General features: G+C 21.3%; 1 protein-coding gene across 1 annotated transcript in view; it reads left to right on the top strand.

Moving 5' to 3' along the window:
- The window catches only part of LOC129613277 (zinc finger protein 624-like), a 110,932-nt gene extending 93,248 nt beyond the window's left edge, over positions 1-17,684 (top strand). The window contains exons 3-5 of the mRNA XM_055527274.1: positions 180-2,751; positions 16,417-16,503; positions 17,299-17,684. Of these exons, the coding sequence (XP_055383249.1) occupies positions 180-2,751; positions 16,417-16,503; positions 17,299-17,684 (3,045 nt within the window). The remainder of the gene's footprint in view (positions 1-179; positions 2,752-16,416; positions 16,504-17,298) is intronic.
- Positions 17,685-24,107: the final 6,423 nt, after the last annotated feature.

Raw genomic sequence — 24,107 nt, 5'->3', positions numbered from 1 at the left:
TAAAATGTTCTCACACATCTAATAAAACATTTGTGTACGCCCATGCACCAAACTACCTAGATATTCATTGATTCATACTTTAGTTTTTATGCTCTGAATAAAATTAAAACATTTGAAAAAAAAAAAATTATTTTGAAAGTTTTTTTTTAATTTTCTTTTATTTTTTTCTTTAATTTCAGGTTAGAAACGTTCCATCTTCATTAACAACACAATTAAATCAACAGCAGTTACAACATCATAATCAACATCATCAAGCACAAAATGTAAAATTACCATTGACTGCACAAAACTTAAATTTAGAATTAAATAATCAAACAACAACTAATTTAGAGCAATTAAGTCCTAGTTTACCATTTCAAAATTTAAGTCCACGTTCACAACGTAGTATCTACACAGATATATCAAGTCCATTTACATCGATTTTAAGTCCACATTCAACACGTTTTACACCAAATCCACACTATATGAGCCCCGATTCACAATATTTAAGTTCCAATTCAATATTGAGTCCATTTTCTCAACATTTAAGTCCACATCCAAATAATTTTACAATACAAACAACAAGTACAAATCCATTGCATATTTATGCAGAATCTCCGCGTAGTACTACAAGCACTTCAACTAATTTAATTGGTAATAATAATAATCAATACCAATTATCACGTAATGAAGATATATTAAATAATTTAAAAAATAATAATAAATCATCGGAACAACCAGCTCCTCTTCCAAATATATTAGCAACTCTCGATGATTTAACAAGTCGACAACAAAATCAAAAAAATTTTATAAATAAAAATGATGATATTATAGGATTAATAGATAGAATCGATAATTACGTAGTTGAATCAAATCCAAATAATGGGGCAGTAGAAATAAATAATTCCAAAGTAGAAGTTATATCACAACAATATATCCCGCCATCACCTATCACACCGATTTCTAATGATCAACATATTAATCAAGAAAATGAAATAAATATATTGAAATCATCTGTAACAACAGCAATTGATCAGCAATTATATGATAAAAACTTAAGTGACATTCCGACATCAAACTCTTTAAATTCTTTAGTTGTAAAAGTTTCAACGCTTCCAAACATCTATAGTGGAAACCAATTAGAGCAACGGCAATTACAAGTAGCTACTCCAGATATTACTACATCACAGAATCTTACAAATCTTTCAAATCCAATAGAAGTTAGCGAACCCCGAAATAATAACGGTCATAATAGTAACCGAAATAAAAATATATCAAAGCTTCCATTTCAACATTCTGGTCCAGATAACAATCGAAAATATTTAAATCTTCCAATTCCTTCTCCAACACCAAGTCTTCCGGAGTTCGATTTTATACGTCGTCAAAATAATAATCAAAATAATAATGACAACAATAATCTTTCAACAGAAGCTTGTTTCAAAGAACCGGGCAGTGTTGCCAGTTATTATTCAGCACCAGCTAATTTAGGTTCAGAAAGAATTTTAGATGATTTTGCATTTCCAAATTTCTTCCGTGATAATGAATTAAATACACCAAATGTTGATGATTTTTATACCCAACAACTTCATAATTTCTTTGAAGGACAAGTAATATCGTTTCAAAATCCAGTTGCAGAACCAAATGCTCAAAATTGTAATAATATTGAACCAACTAGAAATTTAGATTCTCATCTACAAACTTTAAATAATGTTACACATTTAGATAACAATTATTCATCAGATTTCACAAATAACAACAATTCAATGCACCTAACTAATAGCACTATTAAAGATAAATCAATGATAGAAAATTCTAATACAAATATTTGTAATTCTAACACAATTAATAATAACAATAATATTATTAATGATATTAATAATGAAAATCCAAAATTAATTAGCAGTTCTTCTCAAGCAACATCTGCAAATTCACAACCCACAAAATCTAATAATTTTAATGGTAAAAGTCATTTTAAACCTCAAAGTCTATCAGAATCTAATAAAATGCTATTATCACAACACTATATAAATAAAATTATTTTATTCGAATGTAAATTATGTGGCAAATATTATAAAAATGAACGTTCATATAGTAAACATCAGAAAACTCATGCTCAAGATTCCCCAAAATGTGATACATGCGGTAAAACATTTCAATCTACAAAACGTTTTCTCAATCATGATCAAAATTTATGTAAAATTCGACAAGAGAAACGTATTAAAAGTCAAACTTCAGATACTACAACTAGTACTGAAATTAAAAATACTTCAAGTTCAGAAATTACTTCTACAAATTATAATAGTAATAGTGATTTTAATCTGAACACTAGTGATAATGTCAAGAGTATCAATAATAGTAATTTCAATGACAGTAACATTCAAATGAATGACAAATGTGTTAGCGGTAATCAAAATATAGAGCAGATTTGTAATGAAAATAATCAACAACAACAGGAACCACAAGAAAAACAATTATTACAGATAGGAGAACATAACCAACAAAATATTAGAAAAGACTTAAATAAAGTAATATTACCAAAAAAATGTAGATTATGTCCTCGTACATTTATACGTGAAGCACATTTACGTAAACATGAAAAAAATCATGATATTGTCTACAAATGTGAACATTGTCCTAGATCATTTAGATTCAAAAATGCATGCCAAGCACATATGAGAGTGCATACGGGTGAAAAACCATTCAAATGTAACACTTGTCCAGCAGCATTTGCAACAAATTCTAATCTAAAAGCTCATCAACTAATTCATACAGGTATGCAAGTTTTTATTAATATTATGAAACATTTAAATTAAAAACTAAATTTTAATTTTTTTTTTAAATAAACAAAAACACACTATTTACACAAATTTATTATAATTGGTAATTAAAAATGATAGCTTATTAAGTAATTAAAATTAATTAATCATTAATTTTCAATAAAATTTTAAACATAATTAATAGTACATAACAAGTTATTTGTACCTACTTAATTTTTGCACTCAGTTTTAAAAACTAATATTAATGCCGTAATTTATAGAGAAAAATCAACAATTTCAGTTTTAAAAAAACAAGCATGTTAATATAAAATTATTGCTAAATTATTTATTTCGCTAATAATGACAGATCAATTTATGCACGATGCATACTTAAAAACTGTATTTGAACATACAAAGCATAGCCATTACAAAATTTACTAAAATTTTTCAACTCAAAATTTACTCGTTATTAATACGAATATTACATCAGTAACTCAGAGTAATTACACAGTAGCTTAAACACTCACTTTAATTTTGAGCATTTATCATAAATATGTTAACAATGTCAAAAATATTATTGTTCAAAAATTGAGTAGTTTGAGTAATTTATTTTCAAAAAAAAAAAACAAATAAATCTCATTATTTATTTTGACAATAAGATCAAGATATAAATTCAACCCCCTATCGTCAAAGCTCATAACATTGAGATTTGTGAATTAAAAATTATTTAATTAAAACAATTTTTATTAATAATAATTTTTCTTTAATCTAGCAAATATTCTTATTACAACAGTCTATTGTATTCAATTTAGCAACAGTCTTATTCCAATTCAAAAGCTAATCGAATCGGATTTAATCTAATTATTTCAAAAATTTCATTTTAATAAATAAACATTTAATAATTTTAACTTAAAAAGCTATCATTTAATAAAAATTATGAATCCTTCTTATATGTAGAAATTTTATTTTTTTCATATAATTAATAAAATTTTTATAATAATATAGTTTTAATTTATTAATTTATTTAATTTCTTTCTCTTTATTTTTCTATATTTTTTTTTCTTAAATAATTTCAAAAATTTTATTTGAAATAAAAAAATAGAAAAAACAAAATGGTGGATTTTTTTATTATAAAAATTTGGGATTTTTTTTTTTTTAACTTAAACTATTCTACATATTATTTTATATATTATTATTATACATAATATACAAAAAAAAAATATTCTTATAATATTTTGCATGATTTAAATATATATATAGTTTTTCTTTTATCATTTATCATTATGCACAATTAAAATTTAGTACTTATTATAATTTTTAGTAAAATTGCTAATTATATAATAGAGTTAGTAAATTAATCAAATAAATTTCATAATATTATTATATAATTGTTTTTATTTTTTCGATTAAAATTAAAAATTAAAAACATATTAAATAATAAAAATAATTCTAAATGTTTTGAAAATGTTAAAAAAATTAAAAAAAAAAATTGAATGTTCTGATTGAATTGTTCAATGTGTATTTTATATTTATATATTTTTTAAATTTACATAAATACATTTTTAATTTAATCATAATATTATTTATACTTACATACATTGTTTTCTTATAACATTTTTATTATTCTTTGCAATGAATTTAATCAAAATTTCGAATAAAATAAATTTGATTTCCCTCCATAGTTTTGAAACTCTTAAATAAAAATTTATTCGAGCCCATAAGAGCTTATAAGCTCAATTATTAATATTATTTAAGAAATCAAAATTGAAATTAGTATATTTACCAAAATTTCAGTAATTAAGAGATCAAAATTATCAAAGATTAAATTAATTATAAGCACAATTTCAAAAATTGTTTAATAAAATCAAGTACAGATGGAGTGTCATATTATATGTAAGAATAAAAACTCACTCAAAAGTATAAAATGAGTTTAATTTCAAATCTAATTCTTAATTAGCAGACAGAGTAAATTAATACACTACAGAATGCATGCCCTCAAATACCAAAAAAATTTTTAATATTATTTTAAAATAAAAATTACTTTACCTAATTTATTGATAATTTTGAGTGAGAAATGTTTACACTTTTAACAGTAACATTTCTTGCAAAACATTCCTAAATTTATTTCTTTTTATATACGAGTATACCAGTTTTATTAGAACAATTATACATTATCACTTATATTATTGTTGTTAAATTAAAGACATTTTCATTATTTTTTTTTTTATTTCCTTAATATTTTACTATAGCTACTTAAAAGTATCTATAATAAATATTAAACAGAACATAAGCATCTTTAAATTTGACAATAATTTCCATAAACGGTAGGGGGAGGGGGTTTAGACTTCTTTTATATAATGTTTAAAATTTTGCATTTAAAATCATTTTATTACAACAATATCTAAGTTGTTAAGAGGAATTTTAAAATAAAAATTTTGTTTTTGGTTTTTATATAAAACATTTATTTTTATTACCATGTTTTGTTTCTCAAACAATTTAAAATGTATGTACACCATAATATGTTGAATATGTATGTGGTGCATAACTTTTATAAGGTAATTTTCAAAAATAATTATGATTATGTAAAGTAATATAAAAGTAGGTAATTTATAAAAAAAAAGAAAAGAACACATAAAAAACAAATATAATTTGTATATGGAAACAATTGTCTTTATGAGTATAATAATAAATGAAAACCATATTTTGGGAGCAAGAAAACAATTTTTCCATTTTGAGAATTGAAATACATATAAAGCAGGCTACAAAAAAAGCAGAATAAAAACATGAATTTTTTTTTAAATTTAATAAATTTTCCAAATGTTCACATTAAGGTATTCCATTTACAACAATAAAAAAATGGTTGTTAAAGTATTTCACATAAAATTATTAAAGGAAAGTTAAAAAACAAAAATTTACGATAAAATTTTCATGTACGTATCAAATAGAAATGTGGAATCAAGTGAGACAATTTGAGAAATATTAAAAATCATAATAAAAACTTGTTTGTTTAAGACTTTAAAATCAAGATTATAGTATGACACTTTATCTAATATACAACGAAATAATGTTTTACTCATTAATAACTCTAGGAAAGCCAAAGAGTCTGATGTTTGTAAATACGATTTTTATATATTGTTTTGCAAATCATCAACAAATTTTCAAAATAATTCAAGAATGTTATTATTTTATCATTAATATGAATTTATCGTAATGTTTTGTCAAATAACTTGTCAAAACAATAAATGTCAATACGTGAACCAAAATGTAACATAATGTTTGACAAATAATCAAACTTTCAATCACAACTCGTCTAAAAAAATAAACAAAAAAAAAACTTTCGAAATTTTGATTAAATTTTTTACATTATTTCTTATTGCATCATAAATTTTATAATTTTAATTCTATATCAATTAAATTATTATAAATTTTAAAACAAATTAACATGATTTTATATTGAAGAAAAAATTTTGCTTTATTAATTAAATTCTAATATTAATTTAATTAAATTATTAATTTTTTTTATTATTTAATTTTAATATATAAAAATGGCAGCATTTAATAAAATTCATTGAATTTTGCTTTTGCATTTGATTTAAATAAATATTCATTTTATTTTAGTGATAATTTTAATGTAGCAAAATAGAAATAAAAATCTTATTTCTATCTCATCCTGAAGAGATGAGATTTATTTTTTAAAATTTTTTATTTTATTATCTAACAAAATTATGTCAGTGATTTATTAAATGTATAAAAATTATGAATTTAATGCTTAATATTTATGATTTATTATCATTACCTGTGTTTACACGGCGAACTTTGCATCAATGATTGACATATTATGTATACATTGACATATTATATACATTGACATATTGCCGTGTAAATTGCCATATTATTCATATTTCATTAATAATTATTATCATTATTTAAAAAATTCATTAATATTACATGATCTCGTTAGGAAACACAAAAATAAATAATTATAAAAATATTAAAAATTAATTTTTTTTCAAAAATCAATTATTTAAAATGAGATAACATAGTAAATTTAATCTCAGTTATATATAAATGTTTTAGAAATTCATCTCATAAAAATTTGTATAAATTGAGTAAAATCAATAATAATGATATATATATACTCATAATATAACAATTTTATTTAATAATCATGTAATAATTGTTGATAAATTTTAAAATATAACATTGTATAAATTATTGAATATATTTGTATTTTTCAATAAATTACTAATTATTAAAATAATACGTAATATTTCAGTTTTCTATATATAAATGTAGTAGTTGTTTTTCTTAAATTTCTCCTACTCATTTCTCTCACCCTTAATTTTTTTGTTATAACAAAATTATTATACGCTTTCACAAAAATTACTCTATGACATAAGAAAGCGTCAATATATTATGGTGAATTTAGAAAATATAAGGTTGAAAAGGGCCTAAAATTAAATCAAATTCTAAATCTACTTTTGGAAGCTCCACAAATACAAATTAACGTATACTAAAAGAAATTTAGTAAATACCTGGTAAATACCATATACAATCCCACTACTAAAACACTTTAATTTTTATAGTAACTCAAAAAAAAAAAAACTTTCTTAAATTTTGGCAATTTTAAGTGTTGCCTTTATGTAATTGACATTAAATTAATTAATTCAATTTTTTTTTTTCTAAAAAAATTTTTTTAGATATATACGTATTTGATTCTGGAGCCTAATTACACAAAAAAAAGTTTAATATTCTGTTCACCAAACTTAATTTTATAATTTTAATTAAATGTTTTATTTACTAATTCCGTATGCTTATAAACTAGTTTAGTCAATTTACTTTTTACCATATAGAGTATAAATAATTTTTGTAAGAGAACACATTACATAAAAGAGCTGTGACAATTTTAGTTAAAGAATCAACCTAAATAATTGCGTAATGCGTAGAATACGTAAGTACGCATATATGTACTCATAAGGTAACCGCATTGAATGCAACGCGTAGTCTAACATTTATTGCCAATTTTTCAATATGACATAAGAAAATAAAACAAAAATATACCTACGTGATGTCAAAATCAAAAAAACTCCAATAAGTTGCGTAGGCGTGTAGCTCTTTTAAGTTACTTGATTCTAAAAAATGCGGGTTGAGAACATTTTGACAGGTATATTCCTAAATGAGGCGCTCACAGAATTAGTGACCTATCCAACATTTTTGCAAAAATTATTTATTATGTTCAGTAGAGCTGTAATGGCCTAAAGAATTGTTCTATATTTTTAAAATACTTAGTTTACTCTTCTTTTCACTCTATGTTGACTTAAGTTTGTTTTTACCTTTTAAAAATTTTCTTAAAAATTAAGTATTTAACATTTCAGTCGCAATTTACTCGAAATGTCATTTTTGCAAGTAGGCCACTAATGCGCTGAGCGCCTCAAATGGATATTGTACTACCTTTTACACTTGTATATGAAGTGTATTCTCTTACTTTTTATATTTTACTCTTTGGTTTATTACAAGAAAAGAGAAATTATTTTAAAGAAATTAATTATTGCATTAATGCTATAAATGTATGTAAATTATTTTATAATAATTTTTAATTTTATTTTAATTAGGATGTACTTATTATTATTTAAAAACTTAAATTAAATAATAAAAATTTTATAGATTAGGATTGAAAATTATATTTTATATTTTTAATTAGTTGAAAATTTTATTTTTAATTATAATTTTCTTCTTATGTATTCAAAATTTTTATTTGTGAAAAAAAAAAAAATTTGGCTCAAATTTGTAAGAATAGTTTTCCTTACTTAATAAAATTATTTTACGCTAGTAATAATAATTATTTAAATTATAAAAATTTTAATAAAGTTCATTTTTGCACAAAATCTAACAATTCTAAAAAATATTTTTAGGTAATTTGTATTTAAAATTCTTTTATAATAATTTTATGAATTTCAAAATTATAAAAACCTCGCAAATGTTTCCAAATTCTAAATTGAAATTTATATATAAGAGTACTGCACGCTCTTATGTACTTTTAATGCAAAAATGAACTTCTTGCTTATTATATAATAATTATAGTTAACGCAGAGCAGTTCAATTTGTAAAAATTATATTGCACTTGATTTCTATTTTAGAATAAAATGATATACGTATATATATTATTTCTCTTATAATTAGATCTCTTATAATTATATTTTGTAATATTTGAAATTTTTTTGGAAATTTGAATTTCTTGTATGAAATTATTGTAATTATAAGTAAATAGCTAGAATATTCAATTAAAAGGAATATGGTAAAACACAATTATCTTTTTTTTATTTTTTAGAAACACAACTTTTAATTTTTAATTTTATATTTTTAAGTTTTTAATATTATTTATAATATGATTTAGATTAAGTATATAATAGAATGTAATTGTAAATTAGTAAACAACAAAAAAAAAATATTAAAATATAAATAAATAAAAATATTTTTTTAACAATTGCAAATTTGTAATATTTAATATACGCAATAATTGGTATACACATAATCTTTTCTACATATATTTATTTTTACTATTTTGAATAAAGCAGCACATTTTAGGCCATAAAAAGTGTTATAATTTTGCTGAGAGACTGTGTGATTTCTCAACATTTTTTTTTTTTTTTTGCTTTTTCAAAGAGAATATTTTTTATATTACAATTAGTTACAATGTTTTTGAGAAAAACAAATATATAGTGAGAAAATTAAACTCAAAATCAATAAATATTGAAAGAGATTGAAATTTGTGAACATTATTTTGGTTTTTGAGTAAATAATATTTTTTGTTAGAGTTGTTAAACCGGATACTTATTATTTGAATGAAATATACTTATAGGGAATACATAGCTTTCACAGGAAAACTTTTATACGTCTTCAAAAATTCTCTCTTATAATTATCGTGCACATAATTTCAGTACATAAAAGGCTATAGCTTTTTAGAACAGTAGCTCAAGTTGACAGTATTTTCATATGCTTATGAATACCGAATTAAAAGCTATATGTAAACAAGCTGTTATACTAATAATATCAAAAAATATTTAAAACTTAATTAAGAAAATTTCATTATTTATTTATTCTTAGTTTTATAATTTTATAAAGAGAGATTTTTTAATTTTTAATTTACCTCGAATACAACTCCAAAAATTTGTATTAAAAATTTAAATATTTAAAATTAATATATATATATATGTATAAATAAATTTAATTTGTCTGTTAAAAATAAAATTTCCTTTTATTCGTCCTTTTTCAAAAATCTGGACATTGACATTTTTCTATTGTTATTTTTCCACTAAATTATTTATAAAACATTTTCTTAAAAAGTTTTTATTTTTAGACCACAATACATGCATGTACATAATATAACTATTTCTTATAAAAATATGTGTTATACTTATTCAGACACTTGGATAATTTGATATTTTGAAAATATTTTCTTATACAAATTAACAAAAATATATACAATGAATGTCCAAAAAATCAAAATTGAAAAGAAAAACGCATATTTGTTTATGTAGCTAATTTATTATCCCTTGAGGTTTTTATAAATATATATGCAGTTTCTGGTACTTTACTAAAAGAAATTTTTCCATTACAATGCATGAATATATACATAGCTTTATTATAAAATACAATAGAGTATATTTATATAAAATTTTTAATACAAAAAAACTATTTTATTATGCAAAAGGACATTTATTTAGATATGAACGGTATAGTTATAAATGAAATATTGTATTATGTTCAAATAAACTATGTTAATAGATGAAATTCGAACACATTTTGTGTCCAGTGGGCTAAACTTCATTAAACAAAAAATACATACATATACATATTATCTATTTAGAAATTCAAATTTCTCATCTTCTTCTTATTTATTTTTATATTTTAGTTTTTTTTTGTTTGACCATTTATGTATTTTCAATTCCATATAGTTTGAATTTGCCATTCTTTTATATTATACTGTACGAGTATAATAATATTTTCACATTTTTACATTCATAACCTGAGGCTACCGAATTATACTATGAATATTTTTGTAAGAATTTATCCCATATATATATATATATATATATATATATATATATAGTTAATATATACAAAAGAAAAATTATTATAAGAATTTGTAGATGAATTTTTTTTTTTAACGACATAAGTAGTAAATCAAATATTAAGAAATACAAAAAAAAAAATAAAAGGGTTAAGGATAATTTTATCCCTAATGATTTCTATAATATTTGTATATTTTGAAAAAAGAAAAATTTATTTTATTTTATGCTACTGTATAAATATTTCCGAAATATTTCTTACCTTAAACGAAAAAAAAGAGGAGGCAAAGAAAGGAAAAGAAAATTTTTTGATTCTTTAAGTGGTCCATAGAGAATTTCAAATTTTCAGATGATTCACCATGGCTGTATAACACTCTCTATATACGTATACAATAAAATTAAACAAAATTATTTGCCCGTGTGTATATGAAAATCCAAGGGTATACAATATAAGAAATATTATTTTTAAACATTGTTACAATGTTCAAATATACACGCTAAATAAAGATTTTCTAAGAGTGAAAATTTTATATTATTAAATATTCATCAATGTCGTATAAAATACAGACCCATGAATTTAGAATTCAATGAGGAAGAAAAAATTTAGCTAATTTTAGTATGCAATATTAAAAATCATTGAATATAGATCAATTAAATTCTATTATACAATATTGAAAATTTTTTGGATTCTTTTTGGAGAAATATAGACTTACAAGTATCTTAATTCCAACAGACCACCAATTTTTAGTACAAAAATCGCTCTAAAATTTTAAAAAATATTGCTGTTTACTATTTACATTATGCTGAAATAAATCTACTCCATTAACTTACAAAATATGCATAATGTTCATGAATATTAGTAATTTAATATATGTACATACATAGGTACGCTAAAAGAGAGAGAGAGAGAGAATGACAAATCAATCAACCTACTCGCATATAAGAACAAAACAAGAATTTTTTTTCACAATATTTAAAAATTTATTTAAGAAAAAAAAAAGAAAATTTTAATATTATAAAAGGTAAAAAAAAAAAACATTCTATAATTAATTGTCACAATTTATGTATATATAACACATACGTATGTACATTGTATAATTTATTGTCAGTGTTATTATTGTCAGGTATAATATTTTAGTACTTAATTCTATACTAAGTTTAAATTGTGATCGTATATAAAAACTTTTATTTTGTTATACGTTTCGTGAATTTAATCGTGTGCTATTTTGGATTTGGATTGTCTACAGTAACAATATTTTTGAAATCGAAAAAGAGAATGTAAAATAAAAAAAAAAAAATTTTTTTATCAGTGTCTAAAAAAAATTTTATGTATAATTAAAATTACATTGTTGTTGTTGTTGAAATTAAAGGATCTTCAAGCAAATTCTACTCTATCTATAAATAATGTTAATGTATGTATACGAAAAGAGAAAAAAAAAACTCTTACTTATATACAAAATTTTCTCCATTTAATAACAATAATTACAATATTGTAACTAACAAAAATGTGTGAAATTTACACATATACTTTAATTAATATACCAAATTTTGAGTGTTAAATGTGCAACGCTATTAAGTATGCAATATGTTTTAATAATTAATAATGCTTTTAATATATTTTTTTTTTTAATTTTATTTTAATATTAAAATTTATTATGTGTATAGGTATATAATTTTTTTTTTTAAATGTTTTAAATTTTATTGTTGTTGTTAATTGTTTTAAACTTATTTTATTTAAATTTGTGTTATTAAACTGATATACATATATATTTTATACACAATGTGTTTCTAGATTTACAACATATACATACACATATATACATTTACACTTGTTTTTTTTTTTTTGCAAATTTGGTGTTGGTGATTGGAAATTTTATTCTATTGTTAAGTAATTTATATTAAAATTTATATATGGTGTGTTATTGGTTTTTTTTTCACATTTTTAGAATTTTTGGGAAAATGAATTTTTTTTTGGGAATTTATTTATAAAATATGTTTTTTTTTATTACAAAATAATTTGGTATCCTGGTCACTCTTAAACAATATTTACAATTTGTTATACAATTTGGTCAAAATTTTATAATAACGGCGGGCTATGGTAGTTTTTAATATTTTTTGTTTAATTTTTTTTTTATTATACAAATAATAATTTCCACCATTTAACAATTTATATTTTACAATTCCAATTTGTTTTTATTTAACCAATGATATAACAGCTTGATAAAAAACCATATTAAAATTGTTATCGTATCTAAATATATGAAAATCGAAAAAAAAACTGTTCGAATAACAGAATAAAATAAAAACTCCCACTAAAATAATATTTCACTTAAACAAAACCCGAAATTACAAATTTAACCAAACAATAATTTTGTTAACAAAATTAAATTTGTAATAATTTCCTTATAATATTTATTATACATATACAAACCGTTGTACACATATATAAATCGAATATTAAAACAATTTATCCAATATGTTTTAATCAAAATTTTTAAATATCTACATATATACTTACTAGTTATTCTTATAAAATCAGCAATAAACTTTCTGAAAATTATACACTTTAATTAATATTGGTTACCATAATTAATATTGGTCATAACCAATGTTCTGCCTAATACAATATTATGTGCATACAAAATTGTATAACACTAAAAAATTCTTACATTTTCTTTAATATAACCTTGACATAAATATTTTTTAATAAGATTGGATCTTGAAATTAAAATTATTTACAATTCTATTTAAATTATTTACAATTTAGTATATTAGAAAAGTTTTAATTATGTATTAAGAAATTTTGCAAAAAAAAATGTTATTATCACTCATTGAATCACACAAGTCAACTTGACATTGACAATTTGGTTAATTTTCAGTGAAAATATTAAATAACATATTGTTGATGTTGAATACCTCCAGCGATGTTGAAAATATTTACAGTCACTAATTTGGTGGTGAATTAAATTTTAATAATTTATTCAAGATTATTCTTGTTTTTAATATTATTGATATTAAATGCATTTATTTATGCAAAAGATGCATATTTCAATTTAGTTTTAAAATCACATAATGCCTCCAAAATATTGTCCATACTATAGGCCGTCAAAAGAACCTCCAAAAACTTTTGTAATGTAATCAATCCCGTGCTTAAACCTTTTGCTTTTAATTTTTCTATTTTCTATACAGATTTGTATTTAAGTTATTTTTTGCTTATTGTACATGCATAACTAAATCTGAAAAAAAATGGATAAGGGAAATATAGAAAAAATAACTTATTTTCTCTTAATAAAATAAAAGAGTTTCAAAAAAAAAAACCGCTCTACTGTACATTTATTTTGAAACTACTACATTTTGTGTGTACGAGTATGCAACAAAACGTTCAAAATTAAAGTATGTGCTGCCAATATGAAAAAAAATCTTTAATTTACTTAATTAACATACTCCCCTAATTTTTTGAGTAAAAATTGGAATAATAACTATATTTTAATAACGTGTAGCTTAAGAATTTCCTTAAAAAATTAATAGCACATTGTTCCGCTTTGGGATGGCGTATGATATATGGATGTATAAAATTGGGTTGATACATACATATGTCTATTACTGGAGTGGAAATTCTTTATTTAACATATGACTACTTCAAACTGCAACCAAATGATTATATCAAGAGTAGGAAATGCATTTGACATAATGTATGACATCCTTATTATAAGTTGAATTTCCTTCAAAATTATTATGGTATCAATGAATTTTGTTAATATGAACTTTGTTAAAAAACACAAGTGGAAACACATTTTTTAAAAAAAATTATTTAGAACAATACGAGTCATTGATTCTTCCAAAAATTTTCTTCAGTACTTTAAAAAAAAATTTTTTAATATTAGATTACACTTGATTCTAAAATGTATAGTATATCAATTCTTATACTCTACTTAAAGAACTGAATTTTGACATAAAAATTTTAAATATATGGAATAAAAATGTCATATTGAAATTAACATCATAATCACATTTTGATATTTTTTTAAATAACCAATCAATTTTTATTTCTAGAAGAGAAATATATTTATAAATCTTGATAATTCACAAAAATATAAATTACAATATGAAAAAAAAAATTATTATTTTTCAATAATTTCAAGTATGATGTAGCTTATAAATTTCTAAATTTAAATTACACAAAAGAAAAACAGACAAACAAATTTTTTTTTTTATATTATAGTATTTTCCTGTCATAATTTATGACGGTTTTACACTATGCTCATCTAAAATAAAATTTCTTTAGCTTTTATTTTTTTTCTACAACTTAAGTGCTCTATTAAAGATGATTCATATATAAATATCGTCTGATTTAAATTATAAGCATCGAATCGAAATAAATCAAATTATCTAAATATCTAAATTAAAAAAAAAATCAATATAAAAAAAAAACAAGTTTGCGTCAAAAGAGTAATTCGTAAAAAACAAAGCATATTCTCTGTATAAATGATTTTAGAAAAGTCCCATGTCTTTCATGTCAATTATATTGTCAAAATTTAAAATTTTACACCTTTTCACGCGGTTTTAAAATACGATAATTACATACATTTAGGAACAAAGAATATAAACCTCTTCTCTTCGTCTTTATTCTCAATTTTAAAAGTTGTACAAATGAAAAATAAGAAGACCTAAAAATAATTGATTAAGTAATAATTTATCTAAACTACTTTATAGAATGTCAAAATCTAACTCAAGTATTTAAATGAAAAACAAAATTATCTCTTTATTTGAGCTAATACTCGAACTCGAAAAGCTGTCTAGAAAAGTGCACATTTATATGAAGTTGTATACGGTAATCAAATATATTAAAATTAGAAATTAGAATACGGTGGTTTTTGCAATTTCGTTGGTTTTAAAGATTTTAATACATAAAATCAATTTTCTTTTGACAATCGAATGCCACATAGCGCTTCTATTTTGGTTTAGTTGTGGTTGTGATACATATATTGTCCATTAAAAAATTTTTTACGCAGATGTGACTGTCATTTTCTGTCCATAAAATGAACTCTGCTGATATTTTTGTTTTTTGTCTTCTTAATGTCTTTTTGGGTGGATATTTGAATTAATTCAGAAAAAAGTTCTTACATATCTATATTTATATGTATGTATGTACGTTATTCTCTTGTGCCCTCCTACCAAATTTTTGTTATTTACTCTTTTTTTTTTTGTTTCTTTTAGGTTCTGTGTGCTTCTTTCAAAAATTTTTTTGATATGAAAGGTCTAAAATTAAAAATAAAAAAAAAATTAAAATTACTATTAAGATGATAGGGGAAAAAAATAACATCGCGCAAGATGACAATAAAAAAAAAAGTAGAAAAGACGCAGCAATCAATATGGTTTTTTATCTGCTATGTATCAATTATTATTTTTTTTTAATTTTTAATTTTTAATGATTTCTTTTGGTTTACTCTTCTTATTTGTATGTAGCTTGTTGTGTAGTATTTTAATTTTGATACAGATGAAATTAAAAAATTTCAATTTTTTTTTTTTTGAAAATCATCGTCGTCGTCGTTATTTTATTCCTTTTGTTGAAGCAATTTCGTGTGTTTTATTCTTTTTGTATTTTTTTACAGAGGAAAAACCATTTGAATGTTCATTTGGATGCGGGAAAGCGTTCAGTATGAAACGCTTACGTAAATGGCATGAACGTATTCATACAGGTAGGTTTTTAAATTATTTTTTTTTAAATACTTCACTTTATATACAAAATATGTATTACTTTTTATGTTCATAATTGTATTACTATAAAAATGTTATAAAAATTCTATCAATCAATAACTGAAATGAAATGGCATACTATTTTAAAAGAGCAAAAATACCTGTGCAAAATCTTATATTCATGTTACAATAATAAAATTGCTCCCATTCTCAAAATAATGATTATTTTTTCGTTATTTAATTAATTTCCAAATTATCAAATAATCTCAAATCTCATTTTAAATTTTCAATTCAATAATCCTCTTAAGGATCTCTTAAATCAGAAATTCAAATTTCAAACAATTATTTTAAAAAATAAAATTTGTACAAACATGCTGAAATGTCAAATTTTCAATTATTAAATTATTTACGTTCCATCCTTATTTGTTTAATGTACTATACAGTACTCCTGTCAATATATGAGTTTCGACTCATATTTTGAATTTTAGAGTGAAAAAATAAATTAATTTATTGTGAACTTGCCTGCATCATTAAAAAGCATATTTTTTTTTTAAATTTGCAAGTCATATTTACACTCTATTAAAAAAGTGATTTTAATTACAAAACCCAAACTTATTTTTGCAATTTAATAGAGTTGAATAAAAATCTATAATTTTTAATCTATAAATCAACATTTGAACTTCATATATTTTTCAACTATTAAAAAATAGAATTCCAATTTAAAATTTATATAAACTTGAACATTCATCATAATATAATTGTAAATATTAAAAAATTTCTTTGTTCTTATTTTTTAGGTGAAAAACCATTCCAATGTGATACATGTGGTAAAAATTTTGCAATGCAAAGTCGTTTAAATTTACATTATAGACAACGTCATATGGATAAAAATTTACGACCGCATGAATGTTTAATATGCTCAAAACGTTTTCTACATCCAACTGGCTTAAAAGATCATATGAATATGCATAATGGTGATAGACCATATCAATGTCCATTTGATAATTGTGATAAACGTTTTCCAAATCAAAATCGTTTATGGGAACATAAAAAACTTCATTCATCATATAAACGTTATACTTGTCAAATATGTAATAAATCTTTTATACAATATACAACATTTTTAACCCATAAGAAATATTGTAATAGTTTTATGCAATCTTCATCATCATCATCATTATGATCTTCAATGAATTTTAGGTTATTTTCATCAAGAAAATTTAGAAAATTAAAAAAAATTATTTAAATAAATTTAATTATATTAAAATAGATTAAGTATCAAATAATAGTAAAAATTATATTACATAATGTAATATAATAAAATTATTTTAAATAAAAATAAAATGGTTGTGTTTCTAAAAATAAAATAATTTTTTAAAAAAGAAAAACAGTATTCCTTTAATAATATCAAAGTTTAAAATTTAATTTAATAAAAATTAAAAATTTAGATAGTGTTATAGGAAAATATGAAAAAACAACATTTTTAAAAAAAAATATTTTAATATTTTATTTTGAAAATATTATAGAAAATTGTAAGCAGTTTTTTTTACAGAACAAATATTTATGCACATTCTTATAATGCGGATTTTTATTATGCTAACTTGAAAATTTTAAGCGATTTTCAAATATTTGAAAATTACTTTACAGCTCAGTTTAATTACTAACATAATTTGATTATAATATTGTAGCTTTATATAAATACTAAATTATATTTAAATTTTAAAATATAATTAGTAACTGCGTATGTAATTAATTTCTGGTTTTTTATATCATATACTAAATCTGCATTATAACAAAGTCAATGTAATCAATATACTCATAATAATTAATAGCTTTTATTAACAATATAATTATGATTTATCGTTCTGTAAATATTCTGCTCTTGTACATGACTAATTATAGCTTTTTTTTTGTTAATTTAATTTTGAATCCAAAATTTTACAATAAAAGGCTTTAAAAATATTTTCTTTTTGTTTTCTAACTAAGAGAAAACTAAACTTTATATAAATGTAATTTGTAATTAAATACATAATTGTAAAATAATTGTAAATTGAAATGATATTTGTAGTTGTAAAAATTAAAAAAACTTATAGGAGAATTCATTTTATAAGACTAATTTTTTTCTTATTATTACTTTATTAATATTTATAATAATTTATTATAAAAATTATTTATAAATATAAAACTAATAATATTTAAGAACGCAATATAGCCAATGAATTCTATTTAAAAAAAGAATATACTTTACATTTTAATTACTTACTATTTTTTTTTGTCGAAAATTATTAATTAAAATAAAATAATTATAATAAGATATTTGTATAAAATTTAACAAATTTAAATAATTGTAAATATCATAGATTAATTTTAAATATATTAAGTTAATTATATGAATTATTATTTAATTAATATTTATTTTGAAAAAAAAAGCTTGAAATTGCTTTATTAAATATTAAGGAAAAGTATTTTTTCTTTTGATATAGTCACATTAAAACAAATGAAAAACAATGAAAAATAAATAAAGAATTTTAAGGTTATGTAAATATTTAATAAAAAAATTACTATAAACGTTAACAAATAGAAAGAAAATCACTTTTCCTAAATATTCAACTTATTCAAATATAATATACTCATGATAATTTCGTTACTCAAAAAAATATGGTGCTCATAATTTTATCATATCGAATCCTACAAGCATTAATTTAAGAAAAAAACAAAATTCTACAAGAATGAATTCACATAATTACGAGTATATAGAAACATTTTTAACATTTTATCTAAAACCTTGTATGTATAAACTAAATTTTTTACATACATATATCTATTTACTACATAATTAATACAGCATGATTTCAAGCTCAGAATTATAATATTGTGAACTTTTTTTATAAATTATGTATATTTTACTAGCTTTTAATTAAATTGCTGCAATAAATATTGTATTTCTAATTGAATTTTTTTAAGTACAAAAATATTAGTGTATGTATAACCAGAAAAAATTAAAAAATTTCTGAAATTAGAATGTCCATAAAAGACTTGAGTTACAAATATTACATTCTAAGTTTTTTTTTTTTTTGGGAAACAATTTTAATTTTTTTTGTTTGAATTCTATGAGGCTAATATTTATATAATTTTGGTCTTTTATTCAAATCATATTACTCATATAATTCATATTACATAATTTGAAATTACAAACACAAATTGTATGATCAATGAATTTAAATTTTATGAACATACAAATTATTAAATTAAAATAAATTTCAATAGGTTTTCAGATTTATATTTGAATACCAATGAAATTACAATAAAAATACATAAAATTATATTTATTATATGGAAATTTATAAATGTTAATTGAAAAATAATTAAGAATTATTAAAAATTTGTAATAATCTGTATGGTAAAATGCAATTTTTTAATTGTTGTCAAATAAATTATAAAATAATTTACAAATTGGAATACAAAAATTTAAATATTAATTCGTAGGGAACAAATTTGAATATGTAATTTATGAACTATATGTGATTTTTGGCTTCAGTTTTCTAAAAATTTAATTTTTTATTTTAAAAGAAACTTAAAATACAAAAGTTTAGTGTAAAACAGGTAGCTGGTGTAATACAATTATTGGCCCTTTATTTTCGATTCAGTTGAAGTTTTTTTTTTCAGTTTTAAATCTGAAATATCTGAAATTTCCCATAATATTTTGAAAAATTATATTACAATAATAAATAGACATAATGATCTACACAACCCTATTAATACTCTTTTAAATAGATTTTAAAATTATTGAAAATATTGAACACTGATTGTGTATCTTGCTTTTTCGTCTCGCTTTGAATTCACTTTCAAACCAAAATTTTTACATTACATTTTTCCAGCAAGATTTGGATTTTCGCACTCTTTCTCAAAATATCAATTGGGGGCCCATACTACATGTAATTCGATTTTCATGAAACGATATTCGGATACCAATAAAATTTGTATGGTACAGTCATTCCATTTCTACAAATACGAAAATCATTTTACGAAAATCGAATTACTTAGTAAAATTTCCGAATTTACCACCTTCAAAAACAAAGTGAATAAATAATAATTAAATTTTGTATAAATTTTTGAAAAAGCGAGATACACAATACGAAAAAAATTCTTTTCACTCGAGAATTATATTATTCAAATATATGATAGTATCACTTACTTTCTTTTCACTTGGCAAATAAAATAATGAGATGCACGATAACACCCTAACTTTAAATGACCCCCAGTAAAAGCTCAAATTTAAAAAATTGATTATTATTATACTCTTAATAAATCTTTTAAGATGATAATTACCTTAAATTAATTTACACAAGTCTACTTTTGTAAACAATTATTAATTTAAATAATTTTTTATATATTTTGTAAAATACATTAAAAATTAATGAATGAGTATCGAAATATCAAATTAAAAAATAATTAGGTAAAAATCCTAATTTTCCTTTTTATTAATGAAAAGTTAAAATTTAAATTAAATTTATTATGTAAATTGTGAATTAATTAAATTTTTTTTAATTATTGATGTAAATATATATATATATATAGTATGTATAAATAAGAAAAAATTAAAACAATATATATATAAAAACTTATTTTTTATAAAAAAAAAAACGTGTTTGCTTTAATTTTCTTATATAATATTAGTTGTTTAAAGGTATATATTTATTTAATTAATTCAGGACAATTTTAAAAAAGTATTTTTTAATATTTTAATTTCAAAATTCGTTTAAAAAATAAAATAATTCATGAACTGAGAATTAATTTTATTCTGAATTCTCTAAGTTCCCTCCAATATTCTTTTAATTTATTATAGAAAATTTTGCACTTTTCGAATTTTTTACATAAATAAAGAAATTGAAAACTTCTCTAAACTAAATTCGCATTGTTTTTTTGAGTTTTTCAACTTGTAAATTAATTTAAATCTTTAAAAATTAATCACTTATAGTCGATTTTAAAAATTTCCGCCTGGAATTTTAAATATTCTAAATAAAAGTTTACAAAATTTCTCAATTCTTTTTGATGTTCTTAATTTTTATACACATATAAATAACATACTGGTATAATTGTTTTTCATCTAATGTCTAAATGAGTCAAAGTTTAGAGATTTTTTATTTCGTATCTTTAAAAAAAAATTAAAAAATGTTTATTAATTTAAGTATATATGTACGTATATTATATGAATAAATATCTGAAATATATATATGTAAGTAAATATATAAATTACTTATCTACACGTGTTATTTTGTCCTGCTGTTCCCATCTAAATTGGAAGGTAATAAAAAACGATTTTTTTTTTTTTATTATAGACATTAGTACATGTGTAATTTTGTATACATATAGTAAAAAGAAAATTCCAATCTTGTTGATATGAATACATAGTTACCCCTCCAAAATAAATATTTATTTAAAATTAAAGAACTATATTTGTACATACCATATGTATGTACATATTATTATGTAGGTATTTTTATCTTTTTGTTTACCAATTGACATTAGCATTAAACGCGAGTACAAATATATATTTTATAAATTTTTCTTTGCTCAACAATTTTAATAATAATATTATACACACCTGTATTATTATCAGATATTACAAGTTTCGTTCCAATATTTAGAATACATAATATATTGAGGGAGCAAATAAATTTTCTCACGCTGCGCTGAAAGTTCTACATTAGATCTAAAATTTCTAAGTCGCAGCTTTAAACAGTATGCAAAAACTTTGACACATTTACATAGGCACATTTGAATGTCATAACATAAAAGCTTCAATATATTCATTATTGCATAAAATTTTCTCCTTTACCACCATAATGTGATTTCTTAATTAAAGTTCGAACCTCTTTTGATATGAATTTGAACGACATAAAATTTTGAGGACATATTTTCAATATTTCAGGCTAGGATATCTATAGGAGAAACCAATGTTACTATCAGTTACAAGATCAGTAGTCTAAAACCAGGGAAAATAATTAAATATGCCAGTAATTATTAAATATATCAATTTCCATTTTACTTTATACAAGTATAACACCTAGATTCTGTTACGTATGCACATACCGAAATTAAAGAGCTTGTCGAGAAGAACTCATCTATAATGTTACTGAAATAATAGAATCGGTCATAAAAATCGATTTTATATTTTTGTAATTTATGGACGATTACGTAAGCATGAATAAATCATGTTTCTATATATTTTTTTTTCGCCTCTTTTAATTTATATTACTTTTAAAAATGGCTTGTCGACACATTTTTTCTTTTTATTATTAAATTGGTTCACATTATATTTATAATTTTTGAACATTTTTTTTTTTATTATTCATTTATTTGAGTTTGGTTATTTTCGATATTGTATACAATTTTTTTTTTCGGTAGACCAAATTTTATGTAAGTGCGGAATACTATAGCATATGTACGTATGTATGTAAGTATTTTAAAATTTAAAACTTTTTGTAAATATTTACTTGGAATATTTTATTATGGTATTTTATGATAACAATAAAAAAAAATATAAAGAAACATTATGATTGATAAGAAAGATTGGTGACAAAAAATTGAAATTCTGAAAAGTTAACAAAAATTACATTTGTTAACTTTGGCCCTTTTAAAGCTACCAATATAGCTTAATTTCCATTCCAGTTTAAAGCAATTTATAGCTATAGATTTATATTTATGATAGATTTATTTGATAAATCAAAAATATTGATAAATAGAATAATTTGAATTGAAAATAGCTTTCTTAGAAGCAAAGTGTGCTGTGGTGAGTGAATAACCAATTTTACTATTTAGATTAATGTACTAAATTTTAGATTAATCGCTTTTTATTGTATAGTATGTGTACATATTTGGTAAAATTTTTTTTTATAAAAAATACTTATACTCATAAAACATAAAAAAAACAGAAAGAACATAGAAAAGTTCGAACTTTACTTAATGTAGCAAACCATATACTATAATAATAATTCATAACTTTAATTATAATAGTTTTTGAAGAAAATCTACTTAGGCCAATTGAATTTACATATTTCGATTAAATCAAATTTTAGATTTAATTATATAAAATTTCAAGCTATTCAAAATCATAACTTTGGAACAAAGTGAGACACCTTACAAAATATACATTAAATTGTAGGTAAAATTCTAAGGTGTAATAAAATAAATAACTAAACTTACTCGACATATATACAGGGTGATTCTGAAAGGTATACAACAACATATATCATTGGTTAGAGTATCGAAAATAGGTAAAACATTTGTTCCGGACTGGGTGCCAAATCTCAAGGGTTTTAAACTTCCGTTCTAAAAAAGATGGGAACTTCAAACAAACAGTTTCTGAAAGGCCTAGTAAAGGGCTTAAAATAAACATGCTTGATTCTGTATTTTATGTATCTTTGTATGAATTAAAGTTTAAACTTTTCACTCATTCCTCTCACTATTATAATTCTGGACATTTTTTTTTTTTTTGAAAACAGTGTACGTAAAATAATTGACAATGTATTAAAAGTTGACGGTTCCAAGAACAACATTTAGTACAATTGAATTTTAGTTGATTTGTTTTGAAACAATTTCGTGG

The sequence above is a fragment of the Condylostylus longicornis genome, unplaced genomic scaffold, assembly GCF_029603195.1.
Source record: "Condylostylus longicornis isolate FDR11 unplaced genomic scaffold, ASM2960319v2 ptg000081l, whole genome shotgun sequence".
In the NCBI taxonomy this organism is placed as follows: domain Eukaryota; kingdom Metazoa; phylum Arthropoda; class Insecta; order Diptera; family Dolichopodidae; genus Condylostylus; species Condylostylus longicornis.
Note: the sequence above shows the minus strand (reverse complement) of the source record. Positions and strands in the feature narration are given on the sequence as shown.